Genomic DNA, 19,827 nt, shown 5'->3' on the forward strand with positions numbered 1-19,827 from the left:
CCCAGGAAAAGAAATCGTAACAGAGAATCATTGTGCAACAGCGATGAAGTCTTTAATCTCCAATAAAACCTATTTGAGCAATGGAGTCAAGAAAGAGGGGCGGGAGAAAGGGAACTCTGGTGTCAGAAAAACCCTGCTAAGAGAGTTGAGAAGCTAGTAAAAGCCTGCAGGATTATGTCCAAGGTAGGGAGGTAAACCTTATCCACTTTGCTGAACAAGGTTTGGAAGGTATTTTACAGGATACATGAAGTGCAAACCAACAGGAAAAAACCCACACACACCTACAACTGCTTTACAAGAAGTTGTTTAGGAGGTAATACCAAAAATGTATTTCCTTCCTGTGAACAAGGCAGTTTTATTCCTCACCTTTGGATCTAGCTGAAAAGTCAAGCAAACAGTTTCTCCAAGCTGGATTTTAGCAACGTCAAAGACTACAGTGAAGAGGAGGTCATCTTTAGTGACTGCATTTTCATCATAGACTTTCAGCTCAAGAATATTCTGTGAACAGAGGTGCAGGATTAACAACATCTCTATTTTGAGACCTTAGGAGGTACAAGATGACATACTCAGCACGTTACAGGAGTCAGAGAACAGATGGGGAGAAGTGGGAGAGCATGCACAACCTTTTCATCCACACAGAACTAAAAAAGATATTCTGAACCTAACGTCATTAGTGTTTGTTGCTGATTTTCCCCTACAGAGTAATATAAATGACAAAGGCTAGAAGAATCATTGCATAGGTACCTCCCATATTGAAAAACACATTTGACCTCTGATTTGTTTTGAGATCATCGCTTTTCCCCGAATTGTGTAGGAAACCATCTACTGGTCAGGACTTCAATGCTGTTGATTAAAAAAAAAATCCTTGGATATAAGCAGTGATTAAAACATGTTAAGGAAGCACCATGTAACTGCTGCATGGCTGCACAGTTACATCCCATAAATTATTAAACAGATCACATGGAGATAATGACCATGGAATCTACAGAAACTGGTACGTTTTTGTTAACCCAGTGACAAAATACACAGAAAGAAACAACATAAAACCCTCTTATCCTTTCCTTCCTAACACTGCACCAGTCTCCTCCTCTGCCTCCTCTGTCACCTGCCTGTTTGGATGGACAGGAGTAACAGCCTCTGCTGTGCCTGGTTGGTAGCTGCAGGTAGGCTGGCTCAGAGGTACCTCCCAGAGCGCTGAATCCAACCATTCAATTTTGACATTTATCATTTCTGTAAGAAACCAGCAAGTGAGAGATGGCAAGCTGTAGTGAACCTGCGTTTGCAGTCTGCAGTCAGAAGACAGGAAGACTGCTGCCCTTTAAGGCCATACACGTAAATGCATCACGCTGTGCTTCAGACAGAAAAACAATTCTGTTAGGGGCTGACGGGGTCAATGGTGGGTTCCTGCCCACCATGCTTGCTCAGACAAGCACACTGACAAGAGGCAGAAGCAGCCACAACAACTTGGTGTACAGGCCAGCCACAAATAGTCTGCAAAGGACTATGGAAGGTGACGGAAGTGATAAGCATAAAATCAATGGTCTGCAGTTTGCAGAAGGCAGGCTTACACTGAAGACCAGATCAGTTTTCCTAGCTGTGATACTGCAACAGACTCTGCTTGTTTGGTTAAAACGGCTGATTTAGTGACCAACTGATATGAAGTCCCTCACTCACTCCCAACTAGCCGGGAGGGGCATGTGCAGGGGGCTGGCCAGCTAAGAAAGGTCTCTGTCTGCATGGCTGAGATGCTGTGTGGGAAGCAGCTGGGGGTCTCTGGACAGTTCGCTGTTTCTGTCTGCTCCTGGTAGAGGGTATGAGGATGGCTTCGCTGGAAGCCCAGCAAAGCCAGCCCTCAGTGGGGCTGCGTGCCCCCCGCGCCTGGCAGGGTGGCCCCCTGGAGCCAGGGAGTGCACCAGCTCGCAGAGCCCTCCCTCCCGACTGGGCAGGCACTAGTCAAGACCAAATCCTTTCAGTAAACACCCCTGTTCCTGATGGGAACCAGCCTGACATACCCAAACAAGTTTTTTGCTTCCACAGTGACAGTGCATTATGTGGTTTCACTGAGCTGTGGCTCCTGTGATTTAGGAAGATGATGGTCTCGATACACAAATCAGGCGAGGAGAAAATAGCCAGACCAGAAGTCTGGCTCTGCTCAGAGGGTAATGAGCGTAGCAACTACAGTGTATGCAGAGAAACCCCTGAGAGCTTTAACTTCGCCTGTTGAGCCCGCAGCAGTGACAGACATGCCAGCACACTTTGGTTGTCCCAAATCCCCAGGCCAACATTTTGGGCAGCCCACACAGAAGCCACAGCAACTACTGCCACACTGCTGCCGCCACATGCTGAAAGTTACCAGGGCTAATGCCACTTGTCTCCTGCTGCAAACTTATTGCAAAGTAAAGGCAAGGTCTCCCCAAATACTGCTCCATGAAGGACTAGTTCAAGCAGCTTCCTGTGGCCAAGATTATTTTTTTTTTCAGCTGTTATGTGGGGTATTGCAGTTTGAAAGACCTGTCAACCACAAACCATTATAAGGAGCCGCTGTTCTGGTGCAAGAGTTGCAGATCAGTGGGTGTTTGTTCCCATGCTGCCATGTTTGTGCCTTGCCTTTCACCTCCCTGATAAACCTGCAGGGCTCAGTGAAATTGCATCTCGCGAGCATTTTGAAAGAAGTTAGAATTTCTTTAGGCCTGAAGGGAAAGCTCTGAATGTAGGCCACAGATGGGCAGATGAGTTAAATCCAAAAGTCACACCAAACAGGACCAGTAGTAACACCTAACTCTGTGGAAGGAAGCCTGAGGACTCATATCACAGGTAACTTTTGCAAAGGCAAGAGGGATTGTTAATTGGAGACCCTGTAGTGCAGCAACACTTCGAGCTGTTCTTAATGCTCTTTTGGAAGCAGTTATCAATGCTGAAGAGAGCTAGGGGACTGGCCTGCTGATTTGGCACTGGGCAAAAACTCTTGTGCTGCTCTGCCACCAGCGCTAGCAAATGAAGGGTGCATGCTGTAAAGCAGCGTTTGATTGCCCCAGGTGTGAAGTAAGCTTGGCTTCCTTGGTCTATCACTGATCTTTGTGGGCTCCTAGACTCTGATGCTGATGCTGTGTTTTGGAAGGCATGGATAGTGGGACTTGCAAACCTTGAGCTCTAACATTTATCACCATGGTAAAAGCTCAGGTGGTCTTCTTTTGCAAACACTACCTATTGTTTGGTGATTTTTTTTTAAACTGCATTTAATTTCAAAGGAATAGTAAAAAAGTACAGCACCAGGGTGCTTCCACTACTTATACTTAGCTCATAGTCTTTTATGCTGTTCAATTTACTCTGAATTCTCACCTTTACCCTTGAAAAGCAATGACTAAATAAAGACAAAAGAAAAAAGTGATAGAACATTATACGAATAGTTGTGAAGTTATCTTGGTTATCTTTTATATATATAAAAAAAAAAATTATTTTTGCTTCTGCATGCTACTCCACATCCCCTTACCCATATCCTCGTAGCTCCTCACACATATCAATGTTTATGGTACCCTGCATATCAATCGCACAATGAGACCTCTGCCCCCAAAGGAAAACAAAGGCACCCTGTATCTTACTTTTACTTGGCTTTGAATCCTGAAGAAAAATGTTTCATTCCACACTGGATCTCTGCAGTTCTTAACAGTTTTTGTCCGGACAGTCTCAGCGGAAGCAGTGGGCAAGGCCAGGCTTACATAGCAATCGGTTTGACTAACTGTATTTGAAAAGATATATTGTGAATAATAAATTACTATAAATATCTTAGAGCATAGCCTTATAGCACTGTATAGAGAGCAAGCTGCAAAAAAGGAGATATTGTTTCTATTACTTTTCTTAGAGGTCCTTATTCAATAACACTCATTACTATTTGTTCCCTCTTGCAGGTGGGAGCTCTGATCATTAATGGAAATTCAAAGAAGCTACTGCAATAAAGACAACAGGTAAGAAAAAAATATGCAGATCTAGATTTACTTGACAAAAACCATTATTGGTATGTTCCCTGTCTGTTGCAAATCCACAGATTTCTGTGATGGAGAAGAAAAAATTTGACATTTTAAGAGAAACTTTTTAAAGGATGAGATACTTATTTAACTCTGTGCATTTAGACAAGGGTCTAACTTTGTCCTTTGCTCTTGAGAGGGCAACAGAAGAGCTAAAGAGGGTTTGGTTAGGAAGGATCTATCCCCTCTGGTCTGCTGCTCCCACAGAGCGGTAGCCCAGTCCACGTAACGAGTCTACTGTCTCACCCAACGTGCAATCACATCCTTTCACCATCAACAAATATGCAAAAATAGCAATGCACTTCTATCTTACTGATTTAAACTCTAAGCTTTTATATAGTGAAGAAGCTTCTAATTTCTGCAACTGGTACTAACGTAACACAAGGTTGCATAGTTAGCTACAAGTATGGCATTAAATCTTCACAACACACAAGGGCTGCTTTGGGGTGGGCTCCCAGGGACCACCCCCAGCCCCAGGCTGGGGCAAACAGCCTCCCAGTCGGGTGAGCACAGCTATGCCAAGCACTGCTGCAGGGTGTTGAGAAGCTGTTTCTTGGGGATTGTCAGAGTTTTCAGGTAAGAGGCAGGTTAGGCACTTGCATGTCTATGCAACTAACCTTCCTTTTATGCGCTAACCTGATGTACGTAGAGCATTAGGTGGTCAGGATTCTCTCTGGTGCTGCTAAGAAGACGGTGGGGTTTTTAGTGGGGAGCAGTGCTGGGCATCTGTTCCTAAGTGCATAAAAGAGCTGATGTCTCATGAACCTGTGGTAATAAACTGAGAACCTGAAAATACTGTGAAGAGTGGTGAGACTTGATCTCTCTCTACACTGTCGTTCACCCTTTCCAACCTTCCCATTTGGAGCAAAACTGCTGTCCTTCGGTCCTGTGCATTGTTTGCCCTTATTTTTAGACAATGGACATTTCTTTTGCCTGCTGAGCGACTACAGCTGTCTGTAACGTCTCCAGCTCCGAGAACTTGTTTTGTTATTACTGTAACAGGTCAGATTCGGGTGTAGCAACAGGCAGTTTGGTACTGTGGGATACATGCAGAGAGGCAGCACGACCAGATGGGTAACTTACTGGAAAAGGTCTCATAACATGTTGGCTCCAGTCTCAGCTCAGCTCCAGGCTGCCAAGTCACCCTGGGCAATTGCTTCCATTTAAATTTATCTTGCTTCTCTATCTGCATTTCCCCATCAATAAAGCAGTGATAATGTTCCTTTCCTCTTTCATAATCTGCTTTGTCATCCCATGATCAAAAGCATTACACAAAAAAATAACTACTGTTATTAATATTTCCACATGACCCAGAAGAAGAGAGTGCCTTATCAGTAATTCTGTTATTCTTTCTCTACCAGTCTTTTGGCTCTTATCCCATACTTTCTTTAAACTTGTGGTGTAACTCATATGGCAATGAACAGGCATTGCTTAAAGCAATTTGTGCAATCAGGTTATGTATCTTCCAAATCTTCTGATACTGGTAGATGTTTCATGTTTAGTCAGTTTCTTGGCATGCATGTGATCGTTTCCCCCTTTCTGCCCATAGCAGGAAGAAATTAATTTTGCAAATGCAGGTATCTATAATTCTTATAAGTAACATCAGGATATTTTTAGACTTATTACTGCAGTTTTAAAATGCAGAGTATGTGCAACGTACCTCTGGATAAAAATTTATTGGTAAAGGAAGTGATAAAATGATTTATCTAGCTCTCCCCAAAAAAAATTTTCTACAATTCTTCCATTGATTCTTAATGTTTGAAAAAGATAGCATTAACCTTCCATAGTTCCTTCCCCAGATGGTGCAGGAGCAGCAGGTAAGAGTGAGATCATCTGTTTCTTTGGCAACTGTATCTGTCAGTATGGACTACTGATATATGGGTGTTTATACAGAATTTGTTCGTTTATGGTCTGGGATATCTCTTTGTTGTGCATACTAGCTGTGAATGTTGATTTAGAAGACATGCATTTGACATTTTCAGAGTATCAACGAAGGTCTCAGCTTGTGACTTTTAATCCTGTATCTAGATGGAGCTGTGGTTGGATCTCTGTTCAGCCCTTCATCCCCTCTAAACACAACAGACCTACAGACAACTTGAGAAGTCAGCCCAGTCTTTAGCAAGACTGTTCATCCTTAATAAGAGCAAACACAAAGTCCCACAACCTGATCACTCACATGTTAACACCAGCTCAGTCAGTAACCAGCCAAGCCTCTGTCTCAGCATAGCACAATACAAGAATGTAGAGACAAAGGTATTTGAATCTGGAAACAAGCATGAAGAACAACAAATTATGCCCCAGAAAGATAACACATTGCGGGACTTATCAGATAACTTATATGTGCAACACAGATTTTAGACAAATTTGGGACCAGATCCCAAATACACGGTGTTAAACATCAGGGCAGGTGATGAGATTTTGCACTGAGATCTCTTTGCATACACTCCCAGCCCTGGACAGAAACGAGTGGATGTCCAGCATCTTCCCTGTTGCAGTTCTCTTCCACTCTCTTCCTCCCTCCACCATAAAAGGCTCTACCTGTTACCAGCTACTATTAAACAGGTCCAGACTGAAGAAGATCGACTTAGCCTGGCATATGAGAAAGAGCTGAAAGAATTGAATTTACTAATTCAACCACACCAACACAGACTGTCATATAACATGGTTAACAGTTCTGTAACATCCAAATGATTGACACAAAGAGGACAATGATCTGTGGCTCTGCATGGCCAGAGGGAAATAAAGAAACATTAGGAAAACTGCTCCACCTCTACGAAAGTTAGCTTGAAAGAGAGATTTTATAAATTTTCTAGGTAACTCATTTCAGAAGGTATCGGTACCCAGATACGTATCAGAGTGACAGACAAGGTAAACTTGATCCTGCTTCAGGAGGAGAAAAGAGGACGAGCCCAGGTGAACCTACAAGGTGTCATATGGAATTGCTGCCACGTGATGCCCATGTTTACACTGGAAGGCAATAAACAGGATAATCATGCCATGTCAATTATATTGCATGGAAACCAACTAACCACTGGTGTCCCTGCCAGCCTTGGCTGCCAGGGAAGGAAGTTATAGGACATCTATATATGTACACCAGCCCAAGAGATCAATCCCCAGATACCTGGGTGCTGTTTCCAAAACAACTTCAAACCTTCTTCTTTGACAGGTGTAAAGTAAGACTACAATTGGAAAAATTGGAAAAAGTTGCCACCTTTCCTTTCCAAACACATACAGTATCCAAGTAACAAGGAGTAAATCCATACCTAGAGCCTCTAGGTACCATCTCAATATAATCATCAAAAAGAAACAATACAAAAAGCAACACGATGTAATGCAGAGAAGCCCACAGACAGCTGTGATACAACTTCTCCCATCCACCCCAACGCCTCCATGAAGCAACAGGGGATAAATTACATTGCCTAAGTGGTGTTATGGGTACGTGCAGCTGTACTTGCAAGATTTGTACATGCTAAGAGAGGCACAGGCGTCGTTAGATCACCCTGACATATGCTCCCATTTGGCAAAGGGGAACTAGAAGTCTTGAATTTCCAGAGGTACACCCATTTTCAGACTTCTCACAAGCATCACCACTATTTCACTGTCCTCATTCTCCAAGCGTCAGCCAGGAGGAACCAAAAAGCTGTGTAGTTTTGGCCAAGAGGTATTATTAAGAGGTCAGACTTCCTTTGTTCCATCTCAGATCCTTTTGCCCCTCTTGCAGTGATATGTGGTGCAATCTCACATCAATCACTGGAAAATATTTTTTAGGAAGTTCTTTCATTTCCATTTAAAGATAAACTAGCTAAAAATTATACCTTGTCCAGACATCAACACTGTTGATGTGGACAGAGTGGGTAGTTACAACTGCTGGGCATCTGAAGAAACAGTTATCAGAGGGAAACATCATGGAAACAGACTTTGAAACAGGCTGCAAGCAGTACACAGAAGTGCCTTGGCTTTCACAGAGAACAGGATTGGGAACAAAGGAAGCAGCTGAACCAACAAACAAACACAAATTTTCTTTCTTCAGAAAGTGTTCCCAAGGATGTTATGCATTCAGTAAGGGAATAAATGTTCTTAACGTTTACCTAAAACTAGGGGGGGGGTATTGCATTAAACATCATTATTTTGACTCAGAAATGCCTCTGACATGCTTTATAAAAACATGTAGTTAATGTAGTTACGGCACTTTTTCTTGTATCCTCCTCCAGGATTTTTCTGAAGAAGCAGGAGCAATACCTCATGGGAGGTGTAATCTTGTGCAGGAACTGACACTAAGCTGCAGCACCAACACTGCACTGCAGCAGTAATTCCAATCTGAATTTTTCAATTAAGACTCAAGAGTTTTGAAACCAAAACTTCGCTATGGAATAAATACACTTTATGGTGGGGGCACTCCTTCTAAATATCTTTTTTTTTTTTACTCCAAGTAAAATTTGGTACTGAACGGGAAGCTACCAAAAAGCTGTAGCTCAATATGATGGTGAGGCCGAAGCCAGCCGTCTGGCATGAGGTGTTCTCCTTTCACTGGATTTGATGTACCTGAAAACCAGAAAATATTTGCAAATATGATGAGTGAGGTCAAAAATATCCTGAAGTCTCACAGGAAGAAGATAGCATGGATTTACTGTAGATTCTGTACACAAATAAAAATTTATTTGCTGTTGATGTCTCTTTTTTTTTTTTTTTTATGGTGAGGATGGAAGAGTTATGCTTAAGGAAACAGCATAGAAATAATAAGGCACATGATTGTAATTAACAAAATTAGGGTGCACTAAGTCACCCCATTCCCTCACAGGATGGTTAGCAGCAGCCAATATGAAGGTAAAGATGTCGATGCTGGTGAATTAACTTGCTAAGAAAAATTCCATAACACACCAGGACAACTCACTGGAAGCAAGAGTGTTTACACCACAACACAAATAGGTCCTCATGTGCCTGAGAATTCAGCCCAAAGTCGGTAAATATCATCCACCATTTTGTGAAATAAATTTTGGACCTACAGGGCATAACACACCAATGAGGATTACAGTTTGATTATTTTGGTTTATTTGCTTAGGAGGGAGTTAATTCAGCCTAGATTAAAAGCTTACATTGCAGCAATGGTTCACCCTGACATAAATACTGTGCCTGGGATGTGTTGCCAACATGCGCTTTGCTTTCAGCAGCCAAGTCTTCACATTTTATGTGTCTTTTCTACAAGCATGTCACCATCAGTTTCTTTCACACCAAAGTAAGCCACAGATAGACACACAGCCTCCAGACTGTCTTTTATCACTACAGGTAATCCTATTTTCGCAGTGAAATTAACTGTGCTCATATTCTGGCTGGAGTCCTCCAGGATCTAGCAGTCTAAAGCAACCTTCCTGTGAGTAAGAACGAATGAAAGCATCAAGAACAGGTATACCTGACTTACAAGGAAGATTTATACCCAAGACCCCTTTTGTCTAGTTTTCATTTTTGAACTGAAAGGGAGCTCTTTAAAAAAGAGTAGTCAAGACTGCTCCTAAACAAAGAGGTAAAGATGAATACCTTTGTCAGGCAGACATACTGCTAATTGAAGAGCAGAATATGATCCAAGCCCCAGCACCAACATCTGCGAGTGAATCTTAACTTTTAACCTTCACTGTCTACTACTACTGCAGCACTACTTTACTGGCTTCTGCCGAGGATATAGTCATACAAAGCACCTGACAGAGAAGCCACAGTCTCACAGTGACATTCTCATGTGTCTTTTCAGCAGTGTGGACCATCACAGCCATGTTAGATCTAGCCTCCTTATGTTACATTGGCCTCCCACATGATACCAAATCACACCTGTGTTCTTGGTCCTTATCTACAAGTTAATCAACGTTTTCAGTTCAGCAAAAAGGTTGCCTGAAGCTCCTCTCTGGAGACCATTGCTGATAAAGGTCCTCAAGCTCTGTGAATGTCATCTCTGGGCAAGGCTTCCCCTGGCGCTGCTCCTACAGGGACTAAGACATACTACGGGGCTTTATCGCATTGTGCTTTTTGCATACAGCTCAGCTCAGCAGCACTCATCTAGACGCATGTGAAAGAACACCAAGATATCACAGACACATCAAACAAAACAGCTCTCTGCTCAGAGGGTACAGGCAAGCATGAATCACTGATTACAGGGATCAGCCACACTGCTTAATGTGGAACCAGATGAACTGCAGACTGCTGTCTTGATGGAACTGGAACAACCAGAACAAACCTAGAACAGATTCTGCAGGTTCTTTAACAGTGTATAAGAAAATCTATTGGGAATCAATGAACAAAAATGCATCTAAATGTATTTTTCACAATAAAATACTGAAGATGAGAAGTTGTACCTTCTCCCCATCAAAGGAATACCTCAAAAATCCTGAAGCAATTCCTGCAACAAGTAAATGTCTGTTATCAATTTTCATATTATTTATGAACGCCCTTGAATGTCCAAATAACAACTAATAGTGCTGTAAACACAGATCTGCTGATACTCAACTTGTGGTTTCTGTTCAGTGTCAAGCAAAGTATACTTTGCTCTTAAACTCAACATATCATTGTGCAACAGTAAGCAGGATAGAGTAAAATATGATCCTTACCAAGGATGATCAAAAATGCCAAGGTACAATAACTTTTAAGAAGATGTGGGAGTCTGTAAGCTCAGGAAAAGGCAATGCTCAGCTTACTTACCTAAGTGATGAGGTGTCACACAGATCAGCCCAAGGAAATTTGTAAATACAGAAAGCCTATTTCAAAATCAAAGCACATACTTCAGCATCATTTTCTGTTGACAGCTGCTGAAGTTGCTTACATACGTTTGAAAGAAACTACATGCTAGCCTCGTGCTGTGTTACTTATTAGCACAGCACATCATGAAATGCATATCAGCTCTTGCAGAAACATCCATCCAGGTCTACTGGAACTTTCTGAGTGCAAATTAGAAAGTCACATCCTAAGCAGAGTCTGCCACTGCCTTTTAACTCCGCAAGCCAAATGGCTGAGGAGGAGTGAAGGGTCATGAATTGCTGCATGGACCTGTGTCCTCTCAAAGCACCATGTGGTTCTACATTGCTGCCATCATCACCTACTCATTTCCAGCTTCTCTTCTCCACCCAGGCTTCTCCCTTGTTCATTTCCACTGCCTCCACCCTTTTCAAACCTGTTTTAAAACAGGTTTTGACATTTTAAAAAATTATAAAACATTTAAAAAGCTGTTTCAACCACTTGCTAACCAGAAGCCTCCTCTAAACAAGAGGATAATGAAGTCTACTAGAACACGTAGTACTATCACAAAAAGGGTTTAAAGATCATCCCCATTCAATGGAGGACAATAGCTGCAATACCACCTGTGCTGGTACAGTATTAGAGCATGGTCGCTGCTCTCACCTTTGCATTTGAGACAGAGATGAACTTAACATTTACCTAAGGTTCTTTACCCTTTACCAGTCCTTCAGTCAGTCATTGGCTCATCCTCCTAATGCCTCTGCTGAAGTCTTTGCTTTAGAGATGAGGAACTAAGGTTTTGAGGAAACTCATCTTCTCCAAAGCTACACCAAGAACAGTGGAATTCATGTGAGAACATCACACGTAATACCTTTAACGGCCAGAACTGGCTTTTATTCTTGCACACAGAATTACACAGAAGCCATAAAGGCTGCAAGAAGATGCATGTGTACCTACATACAATCCATTCATACCTAGGACTAGAGATGCAATTATTTCCACAGCAGTAAGGAGGTGCTCTGACCAAGAACCCTAAACAAACAGCACATTAATGAGCTCCTTGCTTATACATAGCATTGTCCTTCTCAGTGGCTGCTTGTGCTGCTATCAAGGCACAGAGCCTGCTTTTCATCTCCACACTTCTTACCATGTATACAATACAATAAATTGCATACAATAAAATATACACTACATTCTATACACTCCACTCCACCGTGACCGTCAAAGACTTGAGAAGGGGAAAAACCTGGAAGTAATCTCCTAGACTAGAGAACACGAAATGGGTAACCTGGGGGAAACTAGGTTTTTGCATGTGTTTAGATGGTAGCGATGAACTGAGGAAGAGTGGGAGCAGACTTGGATGACATGGACAGGTGAAAACAAAAAGACTGAATAGAAAGGAACAGAAGTTGTTAAGAACTGCAGCGGTGAAGCTGATCCACATAATATTAGCTGAGATTACCCATTCATTTGTTACTCATATTAACAACTATGGTTATGACTTTGTTATTATAAATGTGACTTAGGACCAGGGTTCCATTTTGACAGGTATCTTGGTAGTTATGCAATTAGATCTTGATCTAATCAGCTTACAATTACAGTAAGAAAAGCCATGCTTCAGGATATGACATCACAGGGAGGAGCTTCTGGTGATAAACAGTTGCTTTTATACCTGTTTGTTTCAGTTTCTTAGCCAGTTAGGAAATCCTTGTTTACAGGCCTTGTTGCAACTGGGCAGCTACCCATGTAACTACTTCTCTGTCCTTGTGCTGATTCCTATTGCCAAGCATTTGTCCCGGGTGGCTTTTAGGGCTTCTCTCCATTACCGCAAAGACAGCCTGTCTGAGCGGCCAGTGGCATCAGGAACTGAGACACCCTGAAAAGACAGCAACGTCCTTTTGAAAAAGGACGTTTGTCCTTTGAAATGTCCTAGGATTTCTCTCAACCATGGCAAAAGTCAGTGACCACAGTCGTTCTCACAGAGAACCAATTCCACCCTAAAGCTGCCAGCCCAGGCGGCTGCCTGCTGGTACTGCCCATACTGCCTGCCAGCCACCCTTGCACGGGGGCTGCTGCCGCCCCCTCGCACCAGTGCTGCAGTCAGAGAGAGGCACAAAGTGCGCACAGTCTTTGGAAAACTGCCTGTCAAAGATGGGTATGCTTTGCTTTGCTTCAGCTGTGGCACTGCACAGCAAAAATGTCCTCCTTGTGCAGAGGGGCTGCTGCCTACAACCTACAGTGTCCATGCCTCCTTAGATCTTGTACATGTCTATATAATATGGGATTATTTTTTTTATTATTATGGTTTAGCTGTAGCAATCATCTATGATCATGATCTCCTGATCACGATGCATGCACGTCTTCAGTCATTTCCACGCACCAACAGTTTCCTTTGGAGAACAGGGCCATGAAAGCAATTTCATTATTATGATGGTGTTACGTGGGATTTAGGTGATATAAAGCAAAATGTGGGTAATACTGCCTTTCCAACTTTTAAAATCAACAAGCGGTGTAATATTGGGAGTTTGCTGTGAAATTACACAGCAACAAGGCTCAGATTTAATCCTATAAAGACAAATGCAAGGCTTTATCTAATGAGAATGCTGGCTGAAATTAGCTTGTCACATTAAAGAAAAAAAAAAAAGTAGCTGTAGGCCATTCCAGGAAAAGCTTTCTGGAGCCTTGGCCTTTGCTAAATATGAAGTAGGGCAAGCCAATATTTATAAAGACTTTTTTGTCTCCTGAAAGAAATATTTCTGTGAAACACATCCATGTAGAAGATGTTACTTTATATTTTACTCTTAGACCATCCAACAAACGGTTCCCTCCTGGAAGATGAGCGAGCCCTGCCACCAAGAAAGGGACATGCTAAGCCCGATTTTCTGGCTGTGTGAGGCAGCCGGCAGCCTGCTGGGAGCCTCTGGGAACAGAGTACCTGGTGTGCTCCGACAGGACCACACACAGGCAGGCAGGTCTGGGCGGCCCCACTGAAACCAAGACCTGCTCGGGGTCTAGTTCCGCTGATGGGCACACAGGGTGAAATGCAACCGTGCTCAGCCAGCACAGCAGCCTCTCCAGAAAGAAACTCTCCCATGGTTAAGTCGTGGAAATGCAGAGCCCTGCATGAAAGCAGCTTCAAGGGACCTTCAAAGACTTCTGTGAAGAAATGGGGGGGGGGGGGGGGCTTGAAAGCCATACCCCCTTCCAGTGGTTTTGGCTGGTGGACCAGCCCTTGGAAAACAAGAGTTTTGCAACAACCAGTCCCTTCCCACATGCAGGAAGCCTTCTGGAAGTCAATCTCCACCACACTACGTCAGCTGGCAGAGAAGGTAAGGGAGGATCACGGGAAGTCACTGGATGGCAGAATAAATTCAAGGCCTTTCAGTGGTGAAGGCAAAACTGATTTTTGCCACAAGGATGAGGCATTGTGATTGCAGGAAAAGTTTCTGTAACATGGAAACCAGAGGCCGGACAAAGACTGCTGTCGATTCACGGAGTTTATGTAGGCTCAGGAGGGGACTGGAGTTGTGCTGCATTCATAGAACAATTGTACTTGGCCTGGGAAGCTAACTGATGCTGAAGTGACCCGCGGCTGAAGAGCACACTGTGCAGTGTGCGCTGTGTGCTTTCACTCTGCTCTCATACTCCTCCCCAGGCGCTGGCCTTTGGCCACTCTCCAACAAGGGGCAGCAGAGACCTTTGGTCTGATCCAGCACGGCCACTTTTGTGCCCCTGTGCACTGCAACAGAGGAGCAGGGAAGTGGAGAGCCCAGGCACCCCCGGTGTGTGACCCCTGCTCCTGATGCTGCCAATGGCCCCCTGTTTTGCTGGTGCCTCAAGCAAACCCTGTCGGATGATCAATGCTCAGACTATGCACGATTAAACACTTCTCTCCAACATCTCCACATACCATCCTATACAGCTGCAGAGAAATGGTACCATCCTGGCAGTGAATCCAGATTCTGCAGAAATGGATGCATGAATGTTTGCAAGAGCCACCAAGCTTTTGCAGTTTTAAAGTAACAAACAGGGCAGTCATGCAGCTGTTAATGAAATGCTTTCTGCCAGTTTTGAAGTAAATACAAGGGTCAGTTGTCTTTGTGTAAGAGTTAGCCCTAGCTACTATGCAGAAAAGGTGTTTTCAGGCCAGTCTGAAAAGGACCAGCTTTTCTCAAGTAGGCATTTTTGCTGCCCATGCAAGAGGCAAAGAAGAGAAAAAAGAAATGTCCATAACAATTTACTTCGCAATGTAAGTATATAGACCTCCCCGAAGAATAAGGACCTGAAACCGGGCCTGGTGCTGTCCTGTGACACTAAGAAAGAGCATTTAGGTTCCTGTCCAGTGCAAAGTGAGCTGAGAGATACCAAAGCAAAATCCCTTAGTGGCCTCCAAGTGCCAAGCATTTTGGGGTATGGCAATTAAATGCAAACACTACTTTTGACTCAGGAGCCAGATCTCTGAGCCACAGACCTCAGGAACCACAAAACTCTTGAAAGAGGTGGGCAGGGAAAAGCATGCTTCAGTGTTTGTCCTGCCCAAAAGCATTTACTATAGGTCAATTCTGGGGGCATACTGTCAATCCAGATGAAACTTTGGACTGCTTCTGGTATCACTATTCTTACAACTTTTGACATGAAAATTTTAGCCAAACTCAAATGTGCCCAGAAATTGCAACAGCTGTCTCTTGGGAATGATACATACCTCTCAGATTGTAGTTGCATACATAATGTAGGAGGAAATCCTTCTGATTCATGGGTAAGCCTCATTCCTATCAGATTTCAACACACACTAGTAGCCTAATTCTTGTTATTATGCTCACACTATGTACAAATACAATCTTTTGTCTGACACAAAGGGAAAAAGTCAGGAGATCATGATCATAGATGATTGCTACAGCTAAACCATAATAATAAAAAAAAATAATCCCATATTATATAGACATGTACAAGATCTAAGGAGGCATGGACACTGTAGGTTGTAGGCAGCAGCCCCTCTGCACAAGGAGGACATTTTTGCTGTGCAGTGCCACAGCTGAAGCAAAGCAAAGCATACCCATCTTTGACAGGCAGTTTTCCAAAGAACACAGCTCAGGCTATCAGACTCTGACTCTGAGAAAGTACCAATGGCTCTTGCAGTCTGAATTATTTCCATGCCATCTTTCATCTCTCTGTCCTCATCTATGTCACTCTTAACAAATTGAAACTGTGTAGAAATGGTGATTAAAACAAATAAATGCAAGTGGGAAATATAATCTTTTCCTAAAACAGATTTTGAGCCAAATATATTTCACTTATTTACAAATATTTAAATAAATACAGTAATTACATGACAAATACATACCCACAAAAAAAAATAGAATCTATCTATATATATAAAAATATCATTTTTGAGCAAAGACTAATGCTGGGAAAGTAAATATCTACAGAAACAGACATGTAGGCCTAACTAGTTAAGTCATTGTTGCTACATTCAAGTGACTATTCCTGTGCAATGAAATGCATCGTGTAGGATTCCCCAATTTGCTTTCAAAGTCCCCGCTTGTCTTGCTGCCCCCAAATGCATTCCAACCTACACCGCTCTGACCTTGGTATAGACTAAAACTTCACTGTACACGCCAGTACCTCTCTCCTCCCTAACAGTTTTTTAAAACGTTCCTTTGAGGACTTCTCTCATTCATTTAGGTGTTAAAATCCTGCTGCACAACATTTTTGTCAAGAATGTAAGGGCTACCACATAACGGTTCCTACTACACTCTCACAAAGGTTTTCTAATTCAACTTAATGGTTTTTAACACAGTCTCATTTCTTGTGATGTGTATCACAACACATGGCATGGCTCCACTAATAAAATTAAGTTCTCTGAAAGAGTATATAGGTACAGCGCAGATAAAATCTCCCTGGCTCTCTGCTGTGCCACAGGTAACTTGCTCCTGATTTTCGAGGGAAAATAAAATGTGGTGCTCTGTGGCACGATAAAGAAAGGCAGCTAGGATGGGGAATGGACAATGATGCTCCTCACAGACCCTGTCACCTAGCACTGCTTCTTCTAGCTCTTGCCTGTAAAGACCTTCCTCCATATCTGGCTTTAGAAGCAAATCTACAGTGATATGTAACTTCATACCTGCAATCAGGAAGTTAAATGTCTGCTCAAAATGAAGATACAGGGTAAAAACTAATAAAAGATAAAGAACTAAGGTAAACAGCTATGGATTTCTGGAAGTTCTTTGGTCCTTAGGAATGCAAAGGCTGTGTTTTCCAATCATTATAAAAGGCCGAGAAAGAAATAAACATCCCTGACTTTAAGGCCAGAGGCAGTTACTTGGCTATCAACTCTGTAAGCAGGTGGTTATCTTGATGCTATCGGCTTGTCAGGGCAATTTAGGCATTCCCTTGGGCTGGTATCATTTATGCCAGAAAACAGTTCAAATGAAGTTACAACGACAGAAGAAGAACTGAACCATCCTTTCATTCTTCTCTGAAGATGTGCTCTTTTCAAGAAAAGGCAATATTCCTGTGCTGGGCTCAACAGCAGAAGAGCAAGAATTAAACAGCGATCTCCATGAAGACACATACACTTGCTGAGCATGCAAAGGTTCACATTCACTTCCTTTCCATTGCATTCCTGCCTTGTTCTTTCTCTCTGAGGCACCTATTTGAGTTGACCTTCAGCTCGTTTTCTCCAGCCCAAGTAACTGCTGAGATTTTTTTTCCCTTCACTTCCACTTCCACCCATTCTACCAAGTCCCCAGAAACATCTCCATGGTACTGGTTTTGCCTTGAAAGTCTGGCATTTTGAACACAATTCCGTAAACATTTGAAAGAAAAAAGTTGTTTGGGGATAAGATATATAATGCTTCTCTTTCTTATGGTTTCTTTTTTTTCTTTTAAGCAAACAGAAAATCAGAGGTGCCTGTATGTTTTTCTGCTGTCTGCAAAAAAACCTGACAGGTACAGAAGATGACACCAAAGCTCCCATGTTACCCCACAGGCTCTGGCAGCCACTCGAATCAGTGCTGGCATTTTTGTGCAGAAGCAGAGGTACAACCTGCATCTCAGTGCATCAAAAAAACGCAGCTGAGAATTAACAGTTGAATTTATTCAGCAAAACTGGCTCTGAAGCTTGTTAGCAGTTAAGCCACTTCACAGTACAACACGGTAGATTTTTGATGTTTCCACTAATAGTAACATTCTACAAACTGGAAGCTATTGTTATACAAAACTGTACTCTAAGAATAGTCCAAATTCAAATATGCAATCAGTATTTGAAACCACAGTAGTAACACTTCATACAGACAGACAAGTTACAGTGCTTGCTTACATTCTCTGCTTTCAGAACTGAACTACTGGGAACAGAACTGAACAAGGGAAGACTGTGATACTCACACAGATCTGCCTTTCTCAGATTTCTCATTCTTATGATTTTCACAGCGAGTGAGCAGCACGGACATTCTTCGCTCTGCAGAAAAATGACAAAGTTATTACCTGCATTAATATTAAGTTGTTTATGCTTCATAAAACATGCCCTCCAATAAGTGTGTGTTGCAATCTCCAAAGCCATGCAGCAAAATTGGAAGATGAACTACTTGCACTGCTTTGCAAGTTGAAACCATGTCTATGTCAAGTTAAAGAAAGAGGCAGAAAAAGAGGATATAATTCCTCTGTGCATGTAAGTTACTGACAGAAGAAATAACAGTAAAATGGAAAACATAGTAAAATGGTTTAAAATAAAATTAATGCTTGCATTACATCACAGGTCATTTTAATTTAAAAGAAATCTTTGTCAACAATTAAGCTGGAAAAATAAGCTAGCAAAGAACAAGCGTGTATGTGAAGCACCTCCATTAAACACCTGTAGAGAAAGAAAAAATAAGTTTAATTACCTTGAACAGTTGAAATTTCACACAGAAAGCAGATATTTTCTTTGGATAATTTCATTTAGTCAAAATTCCAACTTTCCATTTAATATCTTTATCAGGAATTTTTCCCAGAAACAGTGAAGAGCAAATACATGAAAGGTTGCGAGACACTCAGCTGTTGTGGTCAGGAAGAAGAGAATGAGGGGATACAAGGAACTGCTGGGAAACAGAAGCAATCCACGGTAAAATATAAAATCACGGTGCCAAGGATTTCCTTATCTTAGCTATGTTCAAAATCATCACGACCCCAGAGGAAAATGAAACTGTTCAGGGAGTGAGGCACCTCTGGCACCAATGCAGCAGAACCTACATGAAAGAAAACGGCTTAGGCAGAGTCGTTAACAAAACATCCCCATGCAAACCAGATGATGGGTATTTGTAAAAACGATCGTTAGCTGAAACAGCAAGCACAGAAGGAAAGACAAATAACTAGACACAACCACACAACCCCAAAAAATTATTAATTCCAACAGATTTTAGTACCTTTAGAAACTTCAGCTATTGCTTCACCAAAGTAATTAATTACCTAATCCCTCTCCCACTCTCTGCTAGCAAAATTACTTCATTGAATTCTTTTGAGGGGATTATGTCACTTTTTACAGTTAGGTACTGACCCAGCTGAGAACCTGGATACAAACTCCCCTATCACTCTTGAATTATAATAAGCCAAGCTTGGTCTGTATTTATGTCTCCCTCCAAAACAGAAGAGCACGTTTTAATGTTTTCTGTCTGGTTTCAGGTTCTGGATGGAATATTTTCCCTGCCTCCCCATCACCAAGAAGCCTCTACTTTTTCTCATGAGGGTGTTGCAGTGGTTAAAGGCAAAGGGAAGAGCAGAGAGGACAGTCTGGTTCCTTGCTTTGTACATGTACTTCCCACACAAAGACCATTGCCAGGCTCTGTTCATTACCCTCCCCTCCTTTCAGAAGGATTAACCTGTAGATCCTTAGTGTTTCTTCAGCCAGTTTGGTTAAACACTCAACGTTTTTTATTTCTTAAGCCATGGGGATCCCACATTTGAGGTCTCCAAGCATCAATGCACACTTATGTTAACACACATCCATGTTATAAAGAGAAGCCCTATAATCTTCATTTTACAGTGGGGAAGTTGACACAGAATGATTAAATAACTTGTTCACAGTGAAAAAGCAGGTTAATTTCTGAGCTGAGAAGAG

General features: G+C 42.3%; 1 protein-coding gene across 1 annotated transcript in view; it reads right to left on the reverse strand.

Moving 5' to 3' along the window:
• Positions 1 to 19,827, reverse strand: part of LOC119151331 (cytosolic phospholipase A2 epsilon-like) — a 36,553-nt gene that overhangs the window by 14,003 nt on the left and 2,723 nt on the right. The window contains exons 2-4 of the mRNA XM_037395139.1: positions 18,120 to 18,192; positions 3,600 to 3,736; positions 367 to 498 (exon numbers count right to left, since the gene is read on the reverse strand). Of these exons, the coding sequence (XP_037251036.1) occupies positions 367 to 498; positions 3,600 to 3,736; positions 18,120 to 18,192 (342 nt within the window). The remainder of the gene's footprint in view (positions 1 to 366; positions 499 to 3,599; positions 3,737 to 18,119; positions 18,193 to 19,827) is intronic.

This window comes from Falco rusticolus, chromosome 7 (assembly GCF_015220075.1).
Source record: "Falco rusticolus isolate bFalRus1 chromosome 7, bFalRus1.pri, whole genome shotgun sequence".
Taxonomy (NCBI): domain Eukaryota; kingdom Metazoa; phylum Chordata; class Aves; order Falconiformes; family Falconidae; genus Falco; species Falco rusticolus.